This window comes from Miscanthus floridulus, unplaced genomic scaffold, assembly GCF_019320115.1.
Source record: "Miscanthus floridulus cultivar M001 unplaced genomic scaffold, ASM1932011v1 fs_774_1_2, whole genome shotgun sequence".
In the NCBI taxonomy this organism is placed as follows: domain Eukaryota; kingdom Viridiplantae; phylum Streptophyta; class Magnoliopsida; order Poales; family Poaceae; genus Miscanthus; species Miscanthus floridulus.
In genome coordinates this window covers 3,169-24,826 of record NW_027097251.1, presented here as the reverse complement: position 1 = coordinate 24,826, position 21,658 = coordinate 3,169, and the positions used below count along the sequence as shown (strand labels likewise).

The following is a 21,658-nucleotide window of genomic DNA, read 5'->3' as shown; positions in this document are numbered from 1 at the left end:
GGCGGAAGTTTCTACTAAGAATGTAGAAAAAATGTTGTGGAACTTTACAGGATTTTCTGAGGCCACAGTGTAATACTGGAATTCTTGTATTCAAAGAGAAAATCTGCACTAAACGTGGCTTGCTTAGGTGGGCCGCCGAACTTTCAGATAACAGGTTGGATTTTAGGAGTGTTTGGATACAGGCCTGTCACATCGGATGTAATTAGGAGTATTAAATATAGACTAATTATAAAACTAATTGTATAAACCGTGACTAATTTGCAAGATGAATCTATTAGACCAATATCAGTGGGAGTTTCATCCGCATTTAATAAGCTACCACGTAGGCATTTTTTATGATGTGGCACCATATTTAAGAAGAGAGAGATGAAATTAGTTTCATAGGGATAAAACTCTCCTCTCACAGTTACCAACTCACGATGAGTCATGGAATTAAATGTTTATAAAACTACAGAAAGAAACCATGCATTGAGAGTGATTGTTTAATTCAAGTTTCATTGCATTTTATATGATGTGGCATTTTTGGAAACGACGCTATGAAACTCCCCACTGAGACTGGTCTTAAGTTTAATTAGTCCATGATTAGCGAATATGATGCAAGAGTAAACATATGCTAATCATAGATTAATTAGGCTTAATAAATTCGTCTCGCGGATTAGTCACGGGCTCACAGCTTTTGCAGCTAGTTTTATAATTGCCTCATGTTTAGTCCTCCTAATTGATATCTAAACATTGAATGTGACATAACAAATTTTAGTCCCTAAATCCAAACACCCCTCCACGCATTGTCTAACCAACACCTTGTATCATCATTATACGAAAACTGATGTTGCAGTCTACCTATAGCCCTATAAAAGGACAAAAAATTGTGGGCCTTTATGGAGTTTCCTTTTAGAAAAAAAATATATTTCCCATGGAGAAAGAATCCAATTCTAGTTTCTCCTAAGTCAATACATATTAAAATTAGACTAAGTTTATTTTTATATAAAAATACTAATATTTATAATATTAAAAATGAGTATTTATAGCATATATGTGTTTTGTGTTGATATTTTTTCTAAAAAATGATAAAACTTAAGATGATTTGAGCAATATAAAGCTAGAATAATATTGTTATCTTGTCCTTGAGTTCAGAATAACCACAGGAGGGAGGCTATCGCCCGGACGCACGACGTGTCTCGACGCAGCTCCCACGTGACGCCCATCCCGCCCCGCGGTCACCTGCATCGGGCGCCAGCGTCTAGAACCGCGCCCCTGCGACCATCCCGTGTCCACATGGGGAAAACCACGTGGGTCCTAAATCAGCTGCCCCCGCCTGTGGATGCGCGCCGTGGAGGTGTCTGTCGACCTCATGCATCCGCACGTGGAGGTTCATGGTTGCGCCCCAGCAGCAACATATGCAACACCTTGAAACACTGTCCGTTAGCCACCAGCGCCCAATATGTGCAACACCCAATCTACTTTTGAAATATACAAATAAGACATTTGCAACATAAGCGTGAAACAGATGAAACACTTGAAACATGCGTGTATAACCATAGCAAAATACGCAACATCCAGATCCACTTTTGCAACATCCATATGAAACAATTACAACATAAGTCTGAAATATCTGAAACACTTAAAAAACATGCGTGTATAGCCATAGCAACATATGCAACACCTAGTTGAAACACTTGAAACACAGGCTTGCATCCTACATTTATTGTCATTGCAACATATGCAACATCTCAGATATACTTTTGCAACATCCAGATAAAACACTTGAAACATAAAGTCTGAAGCGCCTGAAACATTTGACACACAGCATCGTCGACAGCCACGACCTAATTGGTGGACTGCGGTAGTCATCTAGCTCGGATCAAGGGGACGTTGCTCCACGCGCTCGCGCCCGTCGGCGTCACTCGTTGCTCGTCCGACGATTCTCCCGCGCTTGCTCGCGGCCCAGTCTTGCGTCCGTCGGCATGGCCCTGCTGCTGCTACTCTAGCGCTGCTGCTTGCTCGGTCGTAGTCGTCCAGCACCGTCCGCTCGTGGGGGATTGGGCACGGCGTGGCCGGTGATGGGGTGCGATGCGGTGGTGGGAAGGGTACGATGCGGCAGGAGACGGGTGTGCGGTAGGGGAAGGGTGCCGCAGATGAGCGGCCACGCTGCGGCGGACAGATGAGCATAGTAGGGATTTTTTGTTTTTGAGAGAGATGGGGGCGATCCTGCGCAGGTCTGGGACCCGTGTCCGAATGAAAGCCACGGAACGGATGCCCGTGACGTATCATTATTGTAAGACTTAACATGATTTGAGCAATATAAAGCTAGAATTATCAGCCTGTTTGGTTGGCTGGTTCGTATCGTTGCTGGTTCGTGAAGAAGTACTGTTGGCTAGTTTGTGTGAGAGAAAAATACTGTTCCGACTGGAAATGTATGATCGTTTACGACAAGCCACAGCCAAATGAACAGGTTGTATATTGTTATATCTTGTCCTTGAGTTCAGAATAACCACAGGCCTATTACGGAGCATCTCTTCGGGGGTGTTCGGATGTAGGGACTAAAGTTTAATAGGTGTTACATTGGGTATTACCTAGAGTGTCACGTCGAGTATTCAGATAGTAATAATAAAACAAATTAGAGAAGTCGTCAGTAATCCACGAGATGAATTTACTAAACCTAATTAATTCGTCATTAGTACATATATTACTGTAGCAACACGTTGTCAAATCATAGACTAATTAGGTTTAATAGATTCGTCTCGTAAATTAGTCTCGGTCTGTATATTTAGTTTCATAATTAGTCTATATTTAATACTCTAAATTAATGCCAAACACCCTCGAAGCATTGCCATCTGAGCACCGTGGGCCTGACCGCGTCCGTTTATCCATTCCGAGTTTTCTCGCATCAAAAAAAAAAATGAACAACCCCCCTCACAGGACACGGGTTCACGTCGAACCTTCTTCCGTGTCGTGATGCCCGTCTTGCTTCTACGGTCTGATTCGCTCATGGATAAGCATGACCCGATCCAATTGCGCTCATACTCGGTCTCATTCCCACACGATCCAATTGCGCTCATACTCGGTCTCATTCCCACACGATCCAATGGATAAGCATGACCCGATCCAATTACTTCGTACTCCTGCTAGACATTCGGCGCCAAGACCGTATCTTGGCTCATTGATTGATTGCAGATTGCTACTCTTACCGGTTTGGAGCCTGGATCCAAGGGCGCGGCGCGGCGCCGCTGCCAAACTCTTCCAGCCCGGAGATATTCGAGACTCGGAACACCCAATTTGCCTTTGGTTTCCGACACCAACTGCCGGCAGCAGCCGACTCCAAACGTGCACGCACTTGCACAGAGGCTACGCGTTCGACGGGCCGGAACTTAATGACGACACGGGTTAACATGGCTGACGCCGCCGGCCGGTGCGCAGCCTTCTCGCGAGACGCCGCGAAAGGGGCCGCTCAGCTAACCGAATCCATGTGCCCGCGCGCGCCACTGGAAACGACGTGCGCCCCATCGTGACGCCCGATGGCTTACCGGATAGTTTGGCTTTGCCAGGGTACGCGCCAAGCGATTAGTGGCTACGCACGTGCATCTGGCGTGCCGACGGTGCACCGACCACTCGTTGGAGTGTCTCATCACAAACAAAGGGCTTTGCGGATTAGTTCGTCAGTCGGAAACTCGGAACGCAACATATAGCACAGTAGCACTACGGCCGGGGCACAAACGAGAGGAGTGGTACATACGGGCACTGATAATGTATACTGCTCCTGTTGACTGTAGCTGTTTTTCTGTTTCCGTTCGTGGTGTGAGTGGGGCTTCCCATAAACTGAATTGCTTCTGCCATGGAAAACCAAACATGTGCAGTTACACCATCGCTAAGCCTGTCTCTAGACTCTAGCTCTCTACTTGACCACATGGGCCTGTTTGCTTGAACTTATCAGCCGTCGTATTTTTCTCTCACAACAAAACAGCTTCAGTCAGTTTTAATACCAGCTGAACAGCCCCTCGGGAAACAAACAGACCCATAAAACTTTCTCTTAACACTGGGCAAACGTTGCCACGTGCATGAGTACGTGTGACACGATCACACAAATTAATTAAAAGCCCTGGAGTACTACAGATTCCTACTTCAATGTCGCCGAGGTAAAACACGCGCAACGTCGTTCTCAGCGCGCGTTACTTTCTTTTCTTTTTTTGAGGAAGTAGCGCGCCTTACTTTCGTCACACGTTTATCACGCTGAAAATGTGCGGAACTGAGCTGCGTGGTAAACAATGCAAGCGACACCTCTAACGATCGAATATTCTACCTGCGCGTCCGGCCGACGAAAGCGCCGGACCGACGCAGACGGTGCTCACTTGTCCAGTCCAAGGCGAACATCCCCAACGCGGGGTTGATCTGGTTCCCCGTCCGATCCCTCGCATGTTCCACCACGCGCCGCCCATGGACTTGCACGTACTTTACCTCGATCGGCACGCTAGTTCCCCTGGCGGGTGGTACCAGCCTCGTTGACAGCGTGAGCCCGGTCGTCACGTTCCACACCACAACCCACAGGCCGCCCGCGCCGGCCCGTTCAACCCCCGTACAGGCACAGGCAGTGGGACGGCAGGTGCACGCACCTTCCTCACCGGCCGAATTGCCCACTGCCACCAACTACGCTACGCCACGTGAAAACAACCAGCGTTTCGCAGTTCGCCTGCCCGGACCGGCTGCTCTCTCCGCCTCCCTCCCTCTATATAACCAGCGGGCCGCTTCAGAGCTCGCTGTGACTTGTCCACCATATCCTCTCCGCTCCGCCCTTGGCGCTCGTTGGTTCGTCCCGCGTCCCGCGAGCCTGTCTATCCACAAAGAAGAGACCACCACCCTGCTTTCGTGCCAGACAACAACTCTCTCTGCCTTTGGTCTCGGCCGGAGAAGAGCGAGCTCTCTGCTTCATTCATTCGGCCGGTCGGTCCAACTCGATCGATCATGGGGTTCCCGCTGGTGTGCTACTGCCTCCCCATCCCCAAGCCGGTCATCGTCTTCTGCAAGCTGCTCAGCGCCATCAGGGACGCCGTCCTGCTGATGCTCGCCGTCGTGGGGCTGTGCCGCTTCCCGCACGACGCCGCCGCGCGCGGCTCGGCGGCGGACGCCCACCACCAGCCCGAGGAGGTGAAGAGCCGGCTCCCCGCCGTGGAGTACGCCCAGCTCCTGGCCGAGCAGCAGCCGTCGTCGTCGTCCCCGACCGGCACCCACGCGGCGTGCCAGTGCGGCGACAACGAAGGCGGCGGCGAGGACGCGCCGGCTTGCATCGTGTGCCTGGAGACGCTGGAGGCGACGGACGAGGTGCGGCGGCTGGGCAACTGCGCGCACGCCTTCCACCGGGCCTGCATCGACCGCTGGATCGACCTAGGCCGGGCGACGTGCCCGCTGTGCCGGTCCGACCTCCTGCCGCGCCCGCGGGGCCGGGCCGGGCTGCTCGGGCTGGGCCGCCTCTCCACCCGTCTCACGCGCGTTTGGTAAGGACAGGACCGTCTTGGTGGAGGGCAGTTTTGTCTTTTTGATGGCCAGGCCGCGGCCGCGGTCGCGGTCGCAGTCGCGGCCCATCGCGGTGGGCCGGTGGTGGTGCCGCCGGAATGGCGCGGACAGGTTAGCGACGGCGACCGGGTAGCCGGGTGGTATAACAGCTGCTCTGCCATCAGCCAACCGCTAATCAATGGCAGCTTAATTGGCAGCTGATTGGCTCCATCCAGCGCCTGACAGTTGATATTTGTAAAAATAATACTAGCTAACACTGTTGTTAAAGGATTGAGTATACGGCAGCTAAATGTTTGATAGTGCTTCTAACAGCTAGCCATATTCATTGTACACGAAGTTCTCTCTCTTTTCGATCATAAAAAATTAAATTAGTTCATCAACTTTTTGTGCAACACGGTAAGCAACGAGTTGGCGGAACTGGTATTGAATAATTTACCAACCAACTTGAATGCTGATGATCGTCTCGTGTTGGGAACCACTTGCTAATAACATGAGTTGGTGTAAAGTACTACTCAATAATCTGATCAGACCTTTTTGTCGTTCTTCGTCAAATTGCAACGGCGAAGGTTCTGAAGCTAGCTAGTTGTCATATTCCACACTAAATTGAATGGCGCTTACTAGAAAATTCAAAGGCATTTTTTACCGCAATAATATCCAAAAAAATTCTTTTTTACGTCAAGGAAAACATTATTGGCCCCATTAGCACACCAAATCAGTAATCAAGCATGTCAAATACTAACCATTATAGCTTATACCTGCAAAAAAAGGGAAGCATAGTAGACGTCCAAAAAATAGCCATTGCATTGCAGAAATACAATCCTGCGACAGAATAATTGACTGGTAAGCAACTCTTTGTACCATTCTCATCATGTAGTAGTGTGATGCAAAAGCAAAGTGCTTCGGCACATATGAACCACCAATAATGAATCTTAGCGATATGGCCTGATGGACAAGCACATGCATGGCCCTGTTCAGCCACTAAACTCCTGCACAAGCTGAAGATAATGCAACCACACAACTGCACAAGCTGAAGATAATGCAACCACGCAACTCTTGCAATCTACAGAAATCCTGTAAACCAATTAATGAGTGCAAACGACATTCCAACTGACAACCGATTCTGGCAAGATTAGATTCCATCACGAAAAACAGCACAATTAATTATTCGCACCCGGCCCATATTCGTGAAAGAAACCAGCTGCTCAGCCTCTGACATAGTGACATGTCATTGTCATCATTGGACAACTTGACTGTCTATACTTGAAACGAGGTTCTGAGCTTCTGGCGATGATAGCATTGCACTTTAAATTTTCTGTTACATGACAAAGAAAGTTGAAGATGTGTCTTCGCAAAAAAAAAAAAGTTGAAGATATGTCATAGAAATTAAAAACCATAGGTATACTCAAATTACAACAAAAATGATCCATAATAATGGTACTGAATCTTGCATAATAATGGTACTGAATCTTTCATAGATAATAAAGCAGAAAAATGATCCATAATAATGGTACTGAATCTTACATCAGCATAATAAGTACCAGTACAGATAATTTTGGATTCTATGCATCGGCAGCATAGATGTATTTTTACAAATTACAAGATTCATGGTCCAAATGAAAAACATAGAAGTGCCACACCACAACCACATAGAATAAAGGTGCCGTTCTTAATTTAGTCATTACACACGAACGATATAATTTAAAAGATATCCCACGTCGTGGCAAATCAAACACTTGAGCATGGATATGCATGCATATACAGCACTGAATGCCTTTTTATTTGTTTCAACATCCCACCATCTGATGGATGGATTGAGCTACAGAAGAACTCAAAGAACCCATCCCAGCATGAAGTTGTTATTCTCGCCTCCAGGGGCGCTCCTTGGAATATTATTGGCTGCCTCAGAAGGCAGAAACTGGTGATGAGGGTACCTGAAAACAGAATCAGTTTTGTTCTGTTAGTACACTGCAATGATCAGTTTTATTAGTGATCAGTGAGCACCAGCAGCTGCATTTGTGTTTCTTGAATTACGATCGATTGACCAGGTATTATACCCGATTTGCAGAGTGGGTTCACAGTCTATAGCAACTGAGTGAGCAGGTGGATGCACATGATAGGTGGCGCCGTCATGCTCTACGATGGTGCCGCCGGGAGCCGGCCAGGCGGCATGCTGCAAGGTTCTGTAGTTGCTAGAACCTTCAGCTTCAAGCTGTAGAATTGGACAGCATATAACATAGTAAACAAAGAAACACTGTCCATGTTAAAAACAAAAAAAGATCAAACGAATATTATAAGAGTTTATACAGCTCTAATTTATATATAGCTGTCATTCCACTATAGGAAACAGATAAGGACCTTGTGTTTGAGTTGCCTGTTCATTTCTCCCAGGTGACGCTCCTGCGCATGCATGAAGTCCATCAGAATATGGCGAATATTTTAGACATTAGGATGAACGGCTGAATCTCGTGTACAAAAGAGAACAAGAAGACACCTATGTATACCTATCTACACAGTTCTACACACACATATAATTTTTCAGCTAAAGAACATGCATAGGATCATCCCTACTGTGCTTAAGATAGAGTATATATATGCCCGAGCTGGCAACAGTGTATCAACCTACTATGCTGTAGAGTATTACAGTACTATTGTAAACAAAGTCTAGTATAAAATACGTACCTTTCTGCGAAGCTCTTCCACTTGCTCCATCATAAGTTGTGTCTGCCATCGAGGAATAATTAGTCGTAAAAATAAATAGAGAAGTATGTATATTTACCTTTTTTTATTTATAAGCAAACTGATTAAATCAACAAAGCCGATTTTCATATTGTGAAGCTATTTTTTTTTCCTGTAAGGTTTCTTCTGGTGGTATGCTCTTTTGGCTCATATTGTACGGGCTATATATGGTTGGCGATTAGCCTATGCGTTTGTATTGGAATAGGAGAGGATACAGACTATTGTTTGCTCTACCATTCGAAAGGTATCAGATCAAATCTATATATGTCAATTGAAGTTTTGACACATGTTAAATCGTCATTGGGACTACCGAGTTCTGCTAATAATTTCATCTAGTATATATATGAGCTCCTAGTATATAGTACTTCGATCTCTTTCTATTCATTAGATATTAATGGTGTTATTTTCATTTTTTACTCACTTTCACAGGAAATAAAGATATAGCAGAATAAATAAATGTGGGAGTATATTTTAAGGTAAAATTTTCACAGGCATGGCAACAAAAATGCTGGGATGCGCTTGCTTTATTGTGGCTAGCATGCTTATATTATATAGGTTACCCTATTGTACCTTTCGTACGAAAGCTAACATTGGTAATTACAAAAGATATTGTACGACTTCATACATGTCCTGACATTTTAAAGCTAATAAAATAAGATCAGTTTTAATGACCCATTTGTTGTTGACCCATATTATAACCTAATTAAAGTGTTTAATCTCCTTGCCTGCAGTTTCTTTCAAATACTTGGAAGAAGCATTGCTATTTAATGAATTATCCATCACCATAAAAAAACGAAATACATTGATTATTGCTATCTTACACAAAGTTAATGTAAGTCATTAATTTCTACCACTAGTATGTGGCCAGGTGGGCATATATACTACAAGCGCATTCCATTGCAGTACCAGACATCATGTTCCTTTAGCTTGTATATGAGTTCTATGATTGCACGAATCCTATGTATTGTTAGCTCTGAAACAGAAGGGTTCTTTTCATAACATAAGGGAAGACTGGGATATGAACCTTTCTCTGTCTTGCCTGTGACAAAGCACATTCTAGTTGTTTCTCTAGCTGCTGCAATTCCTTCACACTCAGTGGGCCAAGGTCCTCCCCAAGCAAGTGCCTGCTTTTCCAAGTTATATAGCATAAAAGTATTAAGTCAATTTTGTGGTCACTTAACATGTACAGTATTCAAATATATTTGTAGAAAATCTGTATTTGCATTAGATACTTTAGAATAAATTAATATCATTGTAGAGATATTATACTATATTATCACATGTGAAAGTATGACAAACAAACCTCTGAGTGCGCTGCAAGGCCTCAAATTTTGCCCTTAGTTTTGACATTTCCTGGTACCAGCTCTAAACAGAATAATTATATACAACCTCATTAGTTCAATTGCATGGTAACGGTGAGCTCTTATTAGCAGGTTTAAATGCATTCGAGAACACAATGAGGGATGACCTTTTAAAAATGTCTAGTACACACAAAAAACAAGCCTTTTTAGGTTGCCGAAAATTCACTGCGGCATTCTATAGTTACTTATCCTTGGCCTACATTGGGACAGACCTTATTACACACAGTACCCAGCTACCATTGAAAAACAGCAAGAATAGCCGCTTGCAATGTCAACATAGAGGGGGGGGGGGGGGGGGGGGGGGGGGGGTCGGTCTGTGCTGTAGAAATTTCACTAAATTCTAGAAATAGTGCCTAAGATCACAGTGTAGTAGGAGCTTCTTTACTACTAATACCTACCGACTTGTATGTCATGTCAACAGACGAAAAATATAGAACACACGCTAGCTCTTTCTGGAATTGTATATGTATAGCACTTAGCAGATACAATTTTTTTTAATCTAAGCTAGCTAGATCAATGAATGAAACATATATTGTTGGATCAATTGGAACAAAGAAAAAAAAACACCAATAACTTCGGTTCTGAAAATGAATTTAGTTTCACAGCACTAATAAATTCTCTCTTTGCTTGTCTATGGTTGTACCAAGAAAGCATTAAAAATTATTTTCATTTGAAATGGTTCCCTTGTCAGTAAATTATAAATATGTGAAAAGTTGAATGATAGCTAAGCACTGTGAACACAACAAAAACTTTTATGCTCCAATCTAGTTCACCATCATAATAAGATCGATAATTGGTATACACTCTTCTCGCTCTTGTTTATGGTTGTATATGGTAGCAGACTAAATATAAATACTCACCCAAATATATAAAGAGGGAACATATTTAATTTTTTTAGGAGAAATAATTTTAATGAAGAGGTTATCATAAGCTACAATTGATGCCATACCTGAGTTTCAGAGAGTGCACCATTGGAATCTTGAGCATTGTAGCAGCAATGTTGATACCTTTCTAATGTTTTAGTTATGCTGCACAGAAAGTTATATGTAAAAGGACTTGTTTGAAGAAACTACAAAATATGCTGAAAATGTCTTCTATAGAATCTAAAATGGCAAAGATGTTGCTGAGGAATGTATTGGTTTATGCAAGGGTTGCCCTGTTTATACATACATATAGAGCTATTTACTAACAGTATTATATTCCTTCTTCCCTCTTATATAAAAGAAGTCTGATTTCATGTGGATTTGGCTTATTAGTGAACCACATTAGCATAGGAGGGTGTGCTCTCGTGACATGATAGATGGGAATGAACTCTTTGTAGTTTGTAGAACATTATTTGGGAGCTTCCATCTATAGAACAACTAAGTTGAAAATACTTTGTGAAAATTCATGAGTATCATATAGTTATGCACTTATGCTACATATACGCCCTATAAGAATTACAAGAACTACATGAATACTTTGTGACATAGCTATGGCTCTTTAGCTCCTTTGACGTAGATATAGCTATTTATTTTTGAGTCTTGTGCTTATACTGCATGAAAATTTATTTGCAACACTAAAACCAATTCTAAATATATGTAAAGCAAATGACTTGTGTTGCCCCACAGATGCCATCTAATTACTAAATCCATGTTTTTGTTATGAAACTAATATATAAAAAGAACAAAATTTATAAAGCATGCATGCATATTATAATATGTAGTGGTACAAGATGAAACTTTACTAGATCCCGTTGGACTTAAATTTATTGTTTGAACATTAACATCTTTTTTTAAGCGAACATTAACCTCTTCATTGGCAATTTATAGTGTGGGAGTTAGGAGAGCACCACCATGCACAAACGATTCTGCAAAATCATGGTAATTACCTTGATGAAAGAAGACTAGTTCTATGATGCAATAGAACCCTAGTAAATTGGTGGTGAACCATTTTAGCACTTTCTTCATTAAACTAAAACATTTTTTCAAGAAATTAAACTCGAGGCAATCCGATCACTTTCCTACTACAAAACAATGCTCATATACTTCAATCATAAAATAGATCCATACATCACACAAATTAAAGACACATAATATAAGATATCTCCCCCATATATATCATAGCAAATTGGTAAGATGCAATGTTCAGTGGAGAGGTTCCAAGTCTGAACAACGTATCCAACCCCAGAGCAAATTGTAAGTTTGGACCATATATATTATTATTCTCAACAAAAGGAAACAATTTCTTAATTCAAGTAGTTACAAATGAATTGAACAGACTAACACTTCAAAAAACCAAAAAACAAATGATCATGCGTAGTTGCATTCCGTGTCAATTTGTTTTTGGAAGTACAAACATAAGAAAGAAATAACTTCGTTTGATTAGTCTAGATCCGTCACATGAAGAAATAGGTAGGGCAAAAAGGTCTTTAAGCAGCAGCGGAGGACCAAGCAAGAAGTGCGAAAAATACATGAACGAAGTGCGCGCAAGCAACATACACTATCAATAAAGGCAGAAGAGTGACCGTTCATGGCTGAGTAGTACTGATGCATGCGCATAAAATGAGAACAAAGAAAAAGAGCAAAAAAGAAACCCTCTTCCGTATACCTTAAGAACAAACAAAGAATAATATCTCTCTAGACAAGGGAGGAAATGAAAGGGACACAAAAACAATGAGAAACAAGGGAGGAAGATGAAAAGACAAGGGGGGAACATAAAGATTTTCATCATGCTTCGAGTTTTCAACTTAATATGTTGAGGCCTCCTGAAATCTCAAGCAGATCTAAATCTTGTATGGAGCAAACGTAATAAAAAAACTAAATTTGTATTGCCGAGCAAAGCGACAAGAAATCGTAAAAGAGAAAAGAAGAAGCAATAAGGAGCAATAATCGAGCAAGAGATGATAGAGATCAGGAAATAAGATGGAGGTAGAGCCAGAGCACAAAGTGCCAAGACATGTCTGTGGGCAGCAGGATTTTCATATAAGCAGGAGCTGGATGAAAACGGAAAGAACATACCACCCTTTCCCCTCTCAGACCACATCGGTGTTAACTCCCAACGACGACGATCCCCTATTAGCTCAGCAATCGAACAACCGGGCGTGTCTCAGCTCTGACACGCGCACGCCCCAACACACGAAAGATGGCCACTCCAGATACCCGGAGAAGATGGAGAGGAAAGAGGTGGGCGACTACTTCAAGTGCCCGGAGAAGCTGGAAGAAAGAGGCAAAGCGTAGGGCTAGTTAGGGATCCACCCACCCGGTTTATATGAACACCGCCATGCCCCTACACGCACGGATACACACGCGGATAGCAGGAATAAAATAACATGCCGTCCTCACGCCCAGGCCAGGAACTACAGTTTTTTAGTAGCTTGGCTACTGGCTTTCCTTCCTTGCTGCTAAAAAAACATGAATTCACAGAGAAGGAAAAAAAAGGGCACAAAGCCAACAGCAGGAGATAATAATAAAAAAAAAAGAAAATAAAGGCAGCAATTGAGCAAATAAAGCATCATCAGCGGATCTCTTTGTCAAGGAAAAGGCAGCTGCTAGCAGATCTGCTTGCAGGAGCTGAGAACTAAGATGAATTAGTGGCTGCGGGCTGTGCATGTGTTGATGCATCGGATCGCCTACCCGGCGCTGCCGAACTCGTAGAGCTTGCCGCGGCTGGAGAAGATGATGAGCGCGACCTCGGCGTCGCAGAGCACGGAGAGCTCGTAGGCCTTCTTGAGCAGGCCGTTGCGGCGCTTGGAGAAGGTGACCTGGCGGTTGATCTTGTTCTCGATCCGCTTCAGCTCAACTCGTCCCCTCCCCATGACGATCTCCTTCTCCTCCGTCCTCCCCTCCGAGCTTGCTTGCTCTCTCTCACTCAGCCGCTGTGCTTGCTTGCTCTTCTGCTGCCTGCTTATCCGCTAGCTAGGCGACGACACCCAACAAAACAAGGCCGGCCACAAGTGCTAAGCTTTGCATTGTGCGCGACGATATAATGAGCCGGCTCGGCCGGGGCAGGACAGGAAAAGAGCGGAATATCAGTGGAGAGAACCGGGAAAAAGGGCAGGGTCACTGTGTGTGGCTGCCCTGCAGCACGCTGCCGGTCTCTTCTCTCGCATCGCATCTTTTTCACGCGTCTCCATCCATCCATCTATCTCCCTCTGCACTCTATCATCTCTCAGCTAGCTTTAAATTAAAGGAGAGGAGGGTAAATTTGGAGTGGCGCTGGCCAAGTTACCCACTGCCCGGGTTTACCCTAACTGGGAGGCCCGTGCCGAAACGGGGGCGCTCCAATGCGGCGGCCCCCACGCCACAAATATACACGGCGCGATGCATGATGCATGGGCTGGGCAGGCATACACGAGAATGGCGGCCAAAGCGGCGAGCTACCCATGGAGAGAGAACCTCCTAGGCCTAACCCAAACCATGCAGGTCGCCATGCACCTCACCTGGGTCCCAGCAGGCTCCTCCCAGCCCTGCGCCGTTGCTTTCGCTTTGGACCACGCCGCGCCTCCGATATGATGCAACCGTTCTCCGATCCGACCGGTGGATCGGAGGCAGGCTGCCCAAAAATATAGATCCCTGTTTGATTCCATAACCCCAATTGCCAATTTTCCCTTGGGTGCTGCTATTACGATCGACTTGTGTGCTGCCTGCAGTAGCGTGTGTGTGTGTCTATATATATGTATGTATGTATGTATGTATATATGTATGTATGTATATATATGTATATATATATGTATGTATATATATGTATATATATATGTATATATATATATATATGTATATATGCTGTGAGCCGTCCGCCTTTCACTACTGGATTCAGGTTCTTTGTCGAGTGCGTAAGGCACTTAGCAAACACCAAATTACACTCGGCAAAGCCTTTGTCGAGTGCGGCACTCGGCAAAGAACACACGGTAAAAAAATTGATCGGCAAAGCTCTCTTTGCCGAGTGTCTTTTATCGGGCACTCGGCAAAGAAAAGCGACCGTCACGGCGCTAGCTCCGTTGATGGTCTCTTTGACGAGTGCCAACCATGCAGACACTCGGCAAAGATTTTTTATTTTTTTTAAAAAAAAATCTTTGCCGAGTTCCTCTGGCCGGCGCTCGGCAAAGTTTTTTTTTTAAAAAAAAATTCTATGCCGAGTGCCCTCTGGCTGACACTCGGCAAAGTTTGAATTTTTTTTTTTAAAAAAAATTCTTTGCCGAGTGCCCCTGGCTGGCACTCGGCAAAGTTTGAATTTTTTTTAAAAAAAATTCTTTGCCGAGTGCCCTCTGTCTGGCACTCGGCAAAGTTTGAATTTTTTTTAAAAAAAAATCTTTGCCGAGTGCCATGGTCTTGGCACTTCGGCAAAGCTAGGAAAAACGGTTTTCCGAGCGCCCATTTTCCGCTTTGCCGAGTGATGTGACCATGGCACTCGGCAACGGGGTCCTTTGTCGAGTGCAACACTCGACAAAATGACTCAAAACGGTATTTTTTTTTATTTTTTATTTACATTCCATCATGATAAATAAATTCATACAAGCATATATCACATATATATCTCATTCATCACATATATCATCCATATATCCATCCACACATCCATCCATACATATCACATCCATCACAATATATATCACATATATAATAATAAGTGCTCAAGTCCATCCAAATAAATCCACAAGTCCATCAAAGTCCACAAGTGCATCACAAGTATATCACAAGTCCTATCACCAAGTGAACAACAAATAAAAAAATACAACATGCACTCATCTCGGCCACTGCGATTGTGGTGAAGGCCCAGCTCTATCATTCGGAGGTGCATGAGGTGGATTATTCGAACCGCCTTCAGATGGAGACTGCACAAAAGAGTAAAGATTGCATGTGAGACAAGATTATTTGGATAGCTAATCTAGGAAGGTAGATGCTATACAAGCAAAGTACAAGCGGAAGTAAAAAACTTTCTTACTCACAGGAGTAGCTGCAGCTACAGGACGCGGAGGCAGAGGTGGAACCAATAGCCTAGCTGGCAGAGAGAAGTCCACACGTTGCCCAAGTCCTTGTAGGAACTCTATAATGTCCGTCAGCCTCTACGCCTGGGCCTGCTGCTCGCTGTTCTCCAGATACACGTCCTGCCAAAAAAGAGTGCGTATCCGGAGAACAATAGGGAGGTGATGCCGAAACTCTGTCTCGGACCGGAGCAGACCATAAAAACTAACCCATCTACGTCTCCGTGTGCTGTCCAAAAAACGTGGACAATCCAAAATAGATACGGTCATAGATATGCAAAGATCTGTATACCTCCAACCGTATCTCTTTCGAACGGGAGACGCCTAACTGGGTTACGCGATCTACGATCATGATACGGAAAGAGGGGTTATACCTACGGTGGCGGCGGAGTCAGGCTAGTGGGGCCGTGGCGGGTCGGTGCAGTGGCGAGGCGACACAGTGCAGGTAGACTGGTACGGAGATGGGAACTCCGACTCGGCTCCGACGGGCTCTTCTCTACAAAAATAGAACAAAATACTGTCATTTTAAAAAATTCGGTAGAACCTCCCCTACACGTTGAGGTTTCCAAAACCTATAAAAAACAACGGCACGATGGCCGATAAGCACATATGTCTCAAGAGAAGCCATGTAGTTTGGATATCAATCCATGCAGAAGAATATATCCAAGTAGTACCACTACTTCTACTACTACTTCCACTATTGCTACTACTACTACCACTAGTTCTACTACTACTACTACCACTAGTTCTACTACTACTACCACTAGTTCTACTACTACTACCACTAGCACTACTACTACAACTAATACTATTACAACTATCACTACCACGACAACAACAAGAGAGAGGGCATACCTGACGGGCGCCGGGGGTAGGGGCGGGAGGCGTCGGGGTCGGGTCTCTGGAGTCGGGAACGGGGTTAGGCACGGGCGGTGTCGGGGCGGGCGGTCCGGGCCGGCCGGGGGGAAGGATCGGCTCCTACTCCTTCTCCTCCTCCTCCCCTCCTCCCCCCCTCCTCCTCCTCCTCCTCCTCCTCCCCCACTCGTCGGCGTGGGTGAGCTGGCCACGCTCGTCCACACGCGGGCGTGGGGGGGGGCTGGCGGGCGGGGCAGGCGTCAGCGCGTGGCATAGGGAGGGGGGCGGGCTTGCGGTGGTCGGCGCGCGTGCTCTTGCGCAGGGCTGCGGCTGCGGTCGGCCGACGCGCGACGCGGGGAAGAGCGTGCGTGGGGCGTCCGGTGGGTGATCGGGTGGGGCACGGGGCGTCGCGGCGTGTGTGGGAGGGAGGGAGGTAATGGTTCGGTGATTAAGTGTGGATGGACCCTTTGCCGAGTGCCCCGATCTGGCACTCGGCAAAGGAGGCCGGTTTGCCGAGTGCCAGATCGGGGCACTCAGCAAAGGTGTTTTTTTAAATCTAAACCCTAAACCACATTGCATCTTTTTTAAATAAAAATACCACTTTGCCGAGTGCCTGGCAGCTAGCACTCGGCAAAGAGCATGTTTGCCGAGTGTCAAAAGATGACACTCGGCAAACCATTTTTTTTTGTATTTGACCTCCAAACTTTTTCTATAGTCCTCTTACAGTACTTGGTACTCCATGTTGAAATTTGGTACATTTCCCGAACTATTTGCTATATTTAGTTAATTTATTTCATTTAATTGAATTTTTTTCGAAAATTGCAAATTTGAACTGCACATGCATCGAATAATGAAATTTAATGATTCAAAAAATGATATTCATGGTATTGAGTGTAGTGTGAGGCCGTATCTAGGAACGGACATGAAATTTCGAACATCTTGTTCACGAAACATGACCACAAACTTGCGGACGAATTGTTTTTAAATTCTATAAAATACAAACGAAGTCCGAAAATCATGAAACCGGTCGAGATGTCATGATATCGTATGTGGAGGATGTGATAAAAATTTGAGAAGGTTTGGTGCACGTTATCACGTACGATGCTTACAAACCAGGACATCTCCACATCACATGTTATCCGGTGAATGGGTAGTGGCGGACATGGAAGGGGTGTGGCGGCGGGCTCCTCTAGATCCGCCGTTGCTGGCTTCAAAAGTGGTCCCGCTTGCCGGCACTAGCCGTGCCCAAGACACCGTGCGCAAGAGAGGTGGCGCCGGCACCGGATGTGGGGCAAGCGGTGGCCAGCGGCGCGACGCGTCGGGAGGGGCCGCTCGCCAGGATAGGCCGCGCTTGGGGTGCCATGCGCCAGTGGGGCTAGGCGACGGCAGATCTGGGGCAAGGCGGCGCGTCGGGCGAGGGCGACGGCGGACTTGGGCAGCGGCGGTTGGCGCGCCGGGATACCCGAGGAGCCACGGCGACCGGGTGGGCTGAGTGGCGGCGGGCGCCGGACCTGGAGCTGGGAGTGATGGGATGAGGTGGGAGCGGCAGATCTGTCTCGTGCGAGCGTGGGCGGCGTGTACTGCTGCGATGGGGTGGGGTGCCGGCCGCATATGGAGGATTTAGAGGGCGTTTGGTTCTCTAGTCACTCCTAAAATTCATGTCACATCGAATGTCTAGATACTAATAAGGAACATTAAATATAGATTAATTACAAAATCAATTACATAGATGGAGGCTAATTTACGAGACGATTTTTTAAGCCTAACTAATCCGTCATTAGCACATGTTACTGTAGCACCACGTTATCAAATCATGGACTAATTAGGCTTAAAAGATTCGTCTCGCAAATTAGTCGCAAGTTGTGCAATTAGTTTCATAATTAGTCTATATTTAATACTCCATGCATGTGTCCAAACATTCGATGTGACAGGAATTTTAGGACGTCCTGCAGAAACCAAACAGGCCCTTAGGTCTAGGTGGTTTTGCGTTTTTTTTTTCACTACCTTTTCTATTCCTACACGCATCAAATTTTTCTGTGCATGTGTATGTTTTTCCTATGCGTTTATAAAAGAACCGACACAATAATACCAATTTTTCTATGCATGTATATATTTTTTCTATGAGGATTTAAAGAACCGACACAATAATTTCAATTTTTCTGTGAGTATTTATTTTTTCATGTGTTTACTCTCCACGCACAGAAAAATCATATAATTACTCTGTGGGTTTTTGTATTTTTCTGTCGGGATATTTTGAAACGACAGAAAATTCATCATTTTTCTGTGCGTGCCGAAAAAAACGCAGAGAAAAAATGCTCACCCACAGAGCAATTCAATTTTCCAGTAGTGCATCCCGCGCCTCGGCCCTATCCACCAGTGTGCCCCCATCCACCTCGCCCGCCATGTCCATGGCATGCACCATGCCGCCCCCACCTCGACGCCACCAGGAGGAGGTCGTCGCCGGTTCGGACTTCATCTTTCGCGGCGGCTGAAGACACTGCGGCAGGAAGGGGAGACCTGCGCCGCTGGGCCGTTTGCTCTCAACGTTCCCCTGACCCGAGCTTACTGGCTACCGCAATCCCCCACAAGGTAGGCCATGGCCACCGGCAACGCCATGTTTTAATTATTTCAGCCCCTTCAAACTTATGTTTCAAGCGTTTCATCTGAATGTTGTAAAAATTAATCTTGGATATTGCATATGTTGCGGTGACAATATACACATGTTGCAAGTCTATGTTTTAGGTGTTTCAGTCGTTGTTTTCAAATGTTTCATCCAGATGTTTTAAAAGTTGTTCTGGTGTTGCACATGTTGCAATGGCTATACACGCATATATTCAAGTGTTTCGTCTATTTTTAGACTTATGTTACAATTATTTTATGGATGTTTTAAAAGTAGATCTTGCATTGTGCGCAGGCCGTTATCTGCCTACTATTGTTGGTGTGCTGCCTTGTTTCATGAGCCAGCGCCTGAGGCCTTCAAACGTCTCTGCGGCGTGCATCTCCGCATGTGGGCCAGGTGGGCGAGGGTCATGGTTTCGCCAAGCGGGCGCGGCATGGATGCGGGATGGGCACGATTCCACCGTGCGGATGCGGCATGGGAGCGGGGCGTGGTTCTGCCGTGTAGACGCGGGATGGGCGCGGGGCGCGGTTCCGGACGCTGGCACTAGTTGGGAAGGGACGGAGCACGTGGGATGCGATGCGGGCACGGGGCGCAGGCACTGCGTCCGAACGCAGGTGAAAGGTCCTAATGGCTAGAGGGGGGGTGAATAGCCTAATAAAAATTTCTACAACAACACTTAACAAAATGGTTAGACAATTATGAGGCGAAGCAAGTGTTGCGCTAGCCTACTCAAAATGCAAGCCACCTATCACAATTAGGAGAGGATACAGACTATTGTTTGCTCTACCATTCGAAAGGTATCAGATCAAATCTATATATGTCAATTGAAGTTTTGACACATGTTAAATCGTCATTGGGACTACCGAGTTCTGCTAATAATTTCATCTAGTATATATATGAGCTCCTAGTATATAGTACTTCGATCTCTTTCTATTCATTAGATATTAATGGTGTTATTTTCATTTTTTACTCACTTTCACAGGAAATAAATATATAGCAGAATAAATAATGTGGGAGTATATTTTTAAGGTAAATTTTTCACAGGCATGCAACAAAAATGCTGGGATGCGCTTGCTTTATTGTGGCTAGCATGCTTATATTATATAGGTTACCCTATTGTACCTTTCGTACGAAAGCTAACATTGGTAATTACAAAAGATATTGTACGACTTCATACATGTACTGACATTTTAAAGCTAATAAAATAAGATCAGTTTTAATGACCCATTTGTTGTTGACCCATATTATAACCTAATTAAAGTGTTTAATCTCCTTGCCTGCAGTTTCTTTCAAATACTTGGAAGAAGCATTGCTATTTAATGAATTATCCATCACCATAAAAAAACGAAATACATTGATTATTGCTATCTTACACAAAGTTAATGTAAGTCATTAATTTCTACCACTAGTATGTGGCCAGGTGGGCATATATACTACAAGCGCATTCCATTGCAGTACCAGACATCATGTTCCTTTAGCTTGTACTCCCTCCATCCCAAATTATAAGTCATTCCAAGAATTTTGGAGAGTCAAAGTTTCTCAAGTTTGACCAAAATTATAAAAAAAATTACAAAGATTTATGACATCAAATAGGTATACTATAAAAATATAATTAACAAAGAATCTATTGGTACTTAGTTGATATCATAAATGTTATTATCTTATTATATAAACTTGGTCAAACTTGAGATGTTTTGACTCTCCAAGATTCTTGGAATGACTTACAATTTGGGATGGAGGGAGTATATGAGTTCTATGATTGCACGAATCCTATGTATTGTTAGCTCTGAAACAGAAGGGTTCTTTTCATAACATAAGGGAAGACTGGGATATGAACCTTTCTCTGTCTTGCCTGTGACAAAGCACATTCTAGTTGTTTCTCTAGCTGCTGCAATTCCTTCACACTCAGTGGGCCAAGGTCCTCCCCAAGCAAGTGCCTGCTTTTCCAAGTTATATAGCATAAAAGTATTAAGTCAATTTTGTGGTCACTTAACATGTACAGTATTCAAATATATTTGTAGAAAATCTGTATTTGCATTAGATGCTTTAGAATAAATTAATATCATTGTAGAGATATTATACTATATTATCACATGTGAAAGTATGACAAACAAACCTCTGAGTGCGCTGCAAGGCCTCAAATTTTGCCCTTAGTTTTGACATTTCCTGGTACCAGCTCTAAACAGAATAATTATATACAACCTCATTAGTTCAATTGCATGGTAACGGTGAGCTCTTATTAGCAGGTTTAAATGCATTCGAGAACACAATGAGGGATGACCTTTTAAAAATGTCTAGTACACACAAAAAACAAGCCTTTTTAGGTTGCCGAAAATTCACTGCGGCATTCTATAGTTACTTATCCTTGGCCTACATTGGGACAGACCTTATTACACACAGTACCCAGCTACCATTGAAAAACAGCAAGAATAGCCGCTTACAATGTCAAATAGAGGGGGGGGGGGGGGGGGGGGGGGGGTCGGTCTGTGCTGTAGAAATTTCACTAAATTCTAGAAGTAGTGCCTAAGATCACAGTGTAGTAGGAGCTTCTTTACTACTAATAACTACCGACTTGTATGTCATGTCAACAGACGAAAAATATAGAACACACGCTAGCTC

The 21,658-nt window shown here is 44.5% G+C and overlaps 2 protein-coding genes across 2 annotated transcripts; one reads left to right on the top strand and one right to left on the bottom strand.

Annotated features, from left to right (window-relative positions):
* Positions 1–4,746: 4,746 nt before the first annotated feature.
* LOC136533028 (brassinosteroid-responsive RING protein 1-like) lies at positions 4,747–5,885 on the top strand. The gene has a single exon (XM_066525600.1). It carries the CDS (start codon positions 4,957–4,959, stop codon positions 5,488–5,490), a length of 534 nt encoding a protein of 177 aa, XP_066381697.1. The 5' UTR covers positions 4,747–4,956; the 3' UTR covers positions 5,491–5,885.
* Positions 5,886–7,016: 1,131 nt separating this feature from the next.
* On the bottom strand, positions 7,017–13,634 carry LOC136533026 (MADS-box transcription factor 6-like). Its single transcript, XM_066525598.1, has 8 exons — positions 13,217–13,634; positions 10,552–10,630; positions 9,545–9,606; positions 9,266–9,365; positions 8,185–8,226; positions 7,861–7,902; positions 7,560–7,714; positions 7,017–7,436 (listed from the first exon to the last, which is right to left on the bottom strand). The coding sequence occupies exons 1-8, from the start codon at positions 13,396–13,398 to the stop codon at positions 7,334–7,336; spliced, it is 765 nt and encodes a 254-aa protein (XP_066381695.1). The 5' UTR covers positions 13,399–13,634; the 3' UTR covers positions 7,017–7,333.
* Between the last annotated feature and the right edge of the window lie 8,024 nt (positions 13,635–21,658).